Here is a 7500-nt window from a genome sequence, read left to right as displayed (position 1 = left end):
CCACTGTGTAACTTAATTGCGTCCCAGCATAATTTATTCCGTACCATGTGACCGGATCGCACAAAGGGCCTATTAGATTGTATTAATTACATAGCCATTATATGGCAGTCAGACTTTACAATGTATATGGAAGCATCGCTTTGAAAACTGGCCAGAGGCATAAAGACTTACTTACATCAATAGAGACCTTAAAACAATGGTCCAAAGGGGTGTTATCTTGACAAGGGGTGTTATCTTGACTTAAGAATGCATGAGTTATGATCCCAAATTGAAAGACTCTGCCCTTGCCCCTTGGTAAAATCGAGAAAAACTAATCACAATTTGTTACTCCGTCGAGACAATTACGAAAAAATAATTGCAATCTGCTCTTCTTCAACCGTTCACTTATCATCTTTAATTCATCACCGTGACAGTGCGATTGAAACCGCCCAGCGCATGAAATAAAATGTGACTATTGGAGCTTGCTCAGTTGTTCGTCCTTTATATTGAATGGGACGAACTTAGACAGTTGTTAGTTTTTCCCTGATGCTTTCTGTATTGCAAGTCACGAAAAGGTTAATTTACACACACTGATTGCCCGGTCAAAACAATTACGGCAGCAGTAAAGATTTTAGGATTTTTGGAATCTGAAAGCTATTCACAAAATATCAAATAAACTAAAATAAGATAAAAAATAAATGAAGAAATAAAATGGCGAAAGCAAATTATGTCTGATGCTTTCATTGTGTGTAAACTAACTAATCTAGTACCTACTATTTTGTTTCACAAAGCGTTTTATATACATCACTTTGCAGCGCTTGCACTGCGAATACGATAACTCCTAATATTCGCTTCCCTACTTATCCCGAGTACTGGATTAGTCTTTAATTAATTAGTCTGACCTTTTTTAAGAAGTACTCCTTGATGTCTTTGCAGTCACTCGGAAGGTGTTGTGTTACATCCCTCAAGAGCCAAACAAATTTAGGAAATGTCTTGTGAAAGAATTCGTTGTCTTCAGTCAGACGACTCTGAGCAGCACCAGAGACAGTGGATCTTACCTGGATTCTTTTGGAGAGTTTTACTATAAAGCTATGAATCGTCAAGGAAGAACGTTTTAGCACTTTGGATTTCATATATATAGAGAGGATATATACTACATGCTTTCCCGTGGAAATGTATCTTATCTTCGAGTGTTGAACTCGATATTTCACAAGTGAGCGCAGCGAACTAGTGAGATATCGAGTTGGACACAAGAAGATAAAATCCACATCCACAAGCGGGCATGTAATATTCTGTTTATTATATAAACATACTAATGGCGACGTTTTTGACGATTGACTCCGACCACCTTTTCAAAATTATTCCGAAGGCCAGACGAACGTTTCTGAACATTTTACGAACATTTTCCAAAGATTTACGAAGATAATCGAAGATTTCCGAGGAAAAACCGATGACGCTTCGATCATATACACCAACACATCTGAGTACTTTTTGAGACATTATGTAGCCATAGCAATGGTGATGTTTGTACTTGCCAAAATAACATGTCATTTTTACGTGTGAACATATGTTTACACGAGAACCTCCCCTGGTATTTCACTGGTGTTTATATAATAAATTTTGTTCATCTTTCAAACGGCAGCATAGTTCTTAGACCCCATCCAAACCACCCAGGAGGAGTTTAGACACGCAACTTTGACCTGTCATTTTAGATTTGCGTTGAAGGAAAAAATCATCGGTAATTGTGGATTCGTGTTTGAGGAAAACGTAGTTAGGGAAATTAGATGATTATCGGAACACAATCGTTTTCAAATATGTTCTGTCTACACGAAAACAAAAACTTTCACCACTTAAGCGCAAAACACAATACGGGCATGCTCAAAGCACTGTCCACTGTTTTCTATGCGTGGAAAAGGATACTCCAGTTTCTCTACGTCATTTCTTGTCGGAACACCCAGGGAATTGTAGATAAGCACAGAAGCTAACAGAACGGTTAACGTGAAAATCTGATGGTCGTCAAAACTTTCACTAGTGGTAGAGTCGATTCCCTCAGAGTCCAGGAGCACCACTGTAAATTCCTGTCCATTGGAATCCTAGGTGAGGCAATATTGACGTTGACAAAATAAAATTAATAATTAATTATGTTTCCTTTTAATTATAACAAGGAGACATTGTAACCCAAGCAAAGGCGCAAACCTTATATTTTTCAGGTACAATCCATAGCCATATTCCCATGGTCTCGGCCACCATTTCGTGCCCAAGAGGGAAAACATCTGGTTGTTCAAAAGCTTCGCTTAAGATGTAAGACTTTCCCTTTCTGTACGGACCAGCAATAGATACCACGCACACAGGACCTACCGAAACAAGAATTTGCCATACGCCTCGCTGTATATGTAAAGACACCGCGACATATTTTGCGACTCGCCCTCGTGACATTTTGTATTTGGATCAGAATTGTTGCGTATTTCAGTGAAATAGTGTTTTTTGTATTTTTGTATTTTGCACTTAACAAACATACATACAATATAATTACTGTAACAAAATAAGTACAGTGAAAAAAGAAGTAGAAAGGGCAAAAATATAGTAAACTAATTATATGCCCTTTTTTGTGTGAAATATAGTATCACAGAAATGATGTTGCTACATGCATATCATGTGTCACGAATTGGTCTTTATATCTGAAACCATAATGGTTAAATATATTTAATCATGAAAGATAATAGTAATGCGATACACTAAGTTACCCTAGTTTGATGTTCTATTTCCACCACTGAGCTACACAGCACATCTCAACAAGCAAAAAACATATCCGCTCACGGCTATGCAAGCACATTTAGTAAAGCGAGACAACATACTCATGATTATACTAATGGACTGCTACCAGCCATGTGCGCTGCCCTTAACAGCAAGCCTGGAGACAGTAACGGAAGACCCTCTCACCTTTGACCTCCCTAAGTTTCTCCAGTGCTTCATCGACCACTTCCAACGAAGAGCGCTCAGCCCCTGTCTTAATACACTTTCCCATTCGTGGGCTCCACTCAAAGTTGTTTGGTAAACAAAGCGGTATTGCCCATGCTCCTTTATCAGTAGTACGGTAACCTGTCATGTTAAATCAAGAATAATTTGTAATGGTTAGCAAATATTAACAAACAAGGTGTTCTCCGTTGTAAACGTGAAGTTTTACTGCCTATAGCTATACCCATTTACAATATTTCGAAAATTATAGATCTTTAAGGGGCTTTTATAGCCCCTTAAAGATCTATAATTTTCGAAATATTGTACATTTCCTCAAACGCATACTACAAGTTGTAGATAAAGCCGTTTTTGTGGCAAAATGTATTGTTATATTTCGAAAACGATCCACTCAGTCCGAGGTTTTAGACGTTTTCTATTGTGGTCACGTGAGATAACAAATATGGGCGTGGTTCGAAACATTTAAAGGAAATGTGAATCGAACAAACACGGTAAACTTTGATGCCCACTGGACCTCAGGAGCCAAAAAAAGAGGTTTTGAGATTTTCTTAGCAACAGACTTGTAGATAAGTTTCTCCCCCCTTAATTATTCATGTTTTTGTGATTGTTCAAGTGACTATTAGTCGTATTACTCTCAATGAAAACTAACTACTTTGACATTCAATAATTTGTGGGACGAGGGTTGAGTTTGGCTATTATCCCTATTTTACTTCCTTGTTTCTTTCATCAATAATATGAGTTCATAATTAATAACCAGTGCATGTCAATATGCACAATGTAAGCTCCAGCGACTCCTAAAAACTTCCATGAAAGAAATTTCTATTACAACAACATATGGCTCAGCTCAAAAAAAGATAACTTAACAAGACACATAGTTTAATTAAACACTCACACGAAGATACCAACGTCTATTCTAAATATAACATTATTTTACCCTGTCCTACTTTTAAATGTAATAACCAAAACAATTGCAGTAACAACAACCAACAGCAAAAAAACTGTGATGGCTTATGGGTCCAGTAACCTTCGTAGATTGTTGTGTTATACAGATACTGGAACGCTAAGCTGAGTTAGTCTCTCTCAGTTTGCAGCGACTACTGGCTGATTTTGGCATCAATAAATAGTCACGACAGAAATAACATAAATCTTATAGTCATTTTCTCCCTAGCTATCAGCCACTTGCCTTTTGCTTTCTACTTTCTGCCATAACGCTATGATTATGTTAAACTGATTTCCACGAACCTTATCCCTTCTCTTCAGGGCGGGGTTTGAATATCTTACCTGCACTTTTTGGTCTGTTGAACATTTCTAAAGACAGTGCAATCGCTCTCGCTAATTTCTCGTCTTCATCTTCGTGAAATTCCTGTTTAGAATATAGTTTAAAGAGTTGGTCGTTGAGGTTGGAAAGAATTTTAGAAAAAAGGAGGGAAAAGCCTTTTGACTAAGGAAAGAAGCCGACGTTTCGCGTCCTTGTTATTAACCTATAATTAATCTGGTGAACAACATGCCATTGTAAAATGGGATTCAGGTCTACACGACTCCAGCCGTTCGTGACATTTGAACATTTGTCGCTCTTTTAACTCTTGGTCCCAGTTCAACCTTTATTTGCTTATCAAGTGTTTCGGAATGCCCTTTATATTAGGTTGTTGGGAGAAATTTTAAGAGGAATTTTAGAGTACCGACCGACAGTACTATAGCAAATTTTTGGAGGTGAAAGGTCTGCATCGGGATTTCACTGTACATGTTATCGATCACTTTGCAGTATTTGACACCCCTGTAGTTTGTGCTTTAGGTGTACATTGTATCTTGTCCGTCTTCGAACAAGACTACCGTTTGATGGTTTTATACTGCTAATTATGTTACCAAATTCCTTTGGGATAACTGCCTTGAGCCGTAACGCCCTTCTGGACTGTAGTGACAGGCTGCACTCGCAGGCCTTTCCTCTTGAGAATTCTTCAGTGCTTTGGCTAAAGCCTCTTCTTCGTTTTCTGACTGGAAACGTCTCAGGGACTGAGAATCCTAATCAAAATGTGGTTATCATTTCAGTCTCAGTGAAAAATCACCAGTATCATTTCTGTAAAGATCACCCTCGAACAATGGTCTTGAACTTCCACTGTCCCAAGTATCGTTTTTCTTTAATGCTATAATAAACAACTGTTTTAGTTTCCATAAGCAAACATAAAACACAGCACAAAATAGTTGACGACCCTTCAATTTGAGCAGCAGCGTTATAAAAAAGAATGGGGTTCACCCTTGATGCCTTCTACCTTCACTTTAATTGTCAAAACAAGATAACTGATGTCAAATTCCCTCCCCCTGAATTGCCCAGGGAGGTGTTGATACCTTTATTTAATCTATACCTTATCAGTCACCCTTACCACTCGATTAACAGTTAGTTGGAACAAAACAGAAAAAAATTTAAAAAACAACAAGAAACGTTTTCTACTGAATAAGACCGAACAGATTTGGGCTCGAATTTGCACCCACCTGATTCTTTCTTATGTCATTCCCTCCTTATTCCCCCACCCGTAATAGACTTTAGACCTTAAGATCTCGATTGTTGTCAAGTACTGTTTATTTCAGCGTATTCAAAAGAAGATCTTCTCTAGGTGTGTTACATTTTAGTGTAGTGTCGAGCCTCTTACTTTACAGGATCCCACTGATATGTAATTATTGCCGGTAACGTGGGATCACTTTATAACTTTCTATTACTTACAATACTTACTTACTTACAATAAAAACCCGCGTGTGAGAACCTATATTTTTTGAGGTCTGGCAAAATAGGTTCTTTTATTTTGGGATACTTACTGGCAATTAAGGCTAAGTAGGTTCTTATAATGTTCTTAATTTCTATGAAGGAGATATAGTCATGCCAAATTTCTGACAGCAGGTACTTCACTAGGTTCTTTCAAGCGGGTTTCTACTGTACTGTTCATGATTATCATTATTGAGTATTAATGAGACTCACATCCATCTCATTTCTCCTTATTTGGAACTTGTGAGAATCTTCGAGGTGTTTTTTCTTTTGCGACGGACTTTTTTCTTGATGGACCTGGAAAGAACTAAACTGTCCTATAAAGTTCCGAATAAGAAAATTAAACGACAACAAAAAGAGTTCAAGCTTCAGACCTATAATGCCAAGATAAGATCACAAGGCTGACAATCTAAGTTAACTCTTGATTTCATATACAATGTATGCCATGACCACGTATATTGGAAAGAAAGTGTTTTTTCCTTATCGGGAAAGGAAAGTGCTATAGCGATGAAACCTAAGCCGCTTTTACGAAACCGTTTAACAAAGCTGTTTGTAATACATTTGATACAGTCGATACGATAATTAAAGTGTCAGTCTCTGTAAAAGCGGTCCACTGGATTTCTTTAGTAAGCTATATCAGGTCATAAGCAATTAAAACGACTTTAGTTCTTGGAAATACGTCAAAACAATCAAAGCTGAGTATGGCCAGGATGGAAAATTGCCAAAATTGATAGGCTCGCGCTGCTCTTACCTTAAGCGTCCCTTTAAAGGCTGGAGATACATCAGTTACTTTCGTTAATTAATATATTTTGATTAAAAGTTCATGAAAATTTTTCTATTACCACTCGATAGATCGCTATCTGAAACTGCCAAAGTACCCTGTCTTCGCTGGCGTTTATTTCTCACGTCCAGACTGGCACGCTGTAATCTACAACTACATTCTGCTAAACAGAGGTTAGGAAGCATAGAAAGTAGTTTCTCTTCCTTTTTCACAGCGATTCCGAACTTTTGGTACTTGTTCGAATATCATACTTCATGATATGAAAACTAGTAGGTTGTTAAGCAAATTCTGATTGTTTTCAATGAAAACAATTTGAATTCATTATATTTCACCATTCTAGGTGCAACATACAAGACGATCCCAAACATATAAAACTCAGAAACGGTTTAAATTGCAAAAAAATGTCGAATTAATCAATCCCGAACTCTGGATGAGCTGGAAAATCATGGAGAAAATTATACTAATCTGTCTGACGTATGCTAAAGTTGGTCTGTTTTCACCGATCTTTGTGGCCTTTGGAATCTCGTTTTCCTTTCTATTGCTTTTCATACTTTGCAATCTCTCAGAGGGTATTAACAGTTGAAGATTATTTCAACTTTGACAGGCTGCTGAGATGTACATCGAATCAACAATTCATGACCTTTGTAATGTAACTGGGATTTGTAATGGAGATAAATCATAACACTTGTAAATGTCAGTCACGAGATAACAACCTTATGCTGAAACATTTTGAACCTGGTTCACACTTTTGAGATAAGCATAACACTAGTGAAATAAACATGTGCGCAAGCACAGGAAAACGGAACATTTTCTTTTTTTGTGCTTATGCTTGTGCTTATTTCACTAGTGTTACGTATATCTCAAAAGTGGGAACCTGTTTATATCACTAGAGAAATGCTTATCCGACAAGTGTAAACCAGGCTTTGAAGTATGCAGATCAAAAGCAGGGGTTGTGAATTAAGCGAAAGTTTGTTTGGGGAATCGTTTTGCTGTTTAAAATCTTAGTATATAA

At 37.4% G+C, this 7500-nt stretch overlaps 1 protein-coding gene across 1 annotated transcript in view; it reads right to left on the bottom strand.

Annotated features, from left to right (window-relative positions):
• The window catches only part of LOC138011853 (guanylate-binding protein 6-like), a 17636-nt gene that overhangs the window by 6832 nt on the left and 3304 nt on the right, over positions 1-7500 (bottom strand). The window contains exons 2-8 of the mRNA XM_068859078.1: positions 5921-6004; positions 4816-4971; positions 4234-4315; positions 2920-3078; positions 2176-2333; positions 1900-2072; positions 882-1068 (exon numbers count right to left, since the gene is read on the bottom strand). Of these exons, the coding sequence (XP_068715179.1) occupies positions 882-1068; positions 1900-2072; positions 2176-2333; positions 2920-3078; positions 4234-4315; positions 4816-4971; positions 5921-5926 (921 nt within the window). The 5' untranslated portion in view covers positions 5927-6004. The remainder of the gene's footprint in view (positions 1-881; positions 1069-1899; positions 2073-2175; positions 2334-2919; positions 3079-4233; positions 4316-4815; positions 4972-5920; positions 6005-7500) is intronic.

Source organism: Montipora foliosa, chromosome 7 (genome assembly GCF_036669935.1).
Source record: "Montipora foliosa isolate CH-2021 chromosome 7, ASM3666993v2, whole genome shotgun sequence".
NCBI classification, from domain to species: domain Eukaryota; kingdom Metazoa; phylum Cnidaria; class Anthozoa; order Scleractinia; family Acroporidae; genus Montipora; species Montipora foliosa.
Note: the sequence above shows the minus strand (reverse complement) of the source record. Positions and strands in the feature narration are given on the sequence as shown.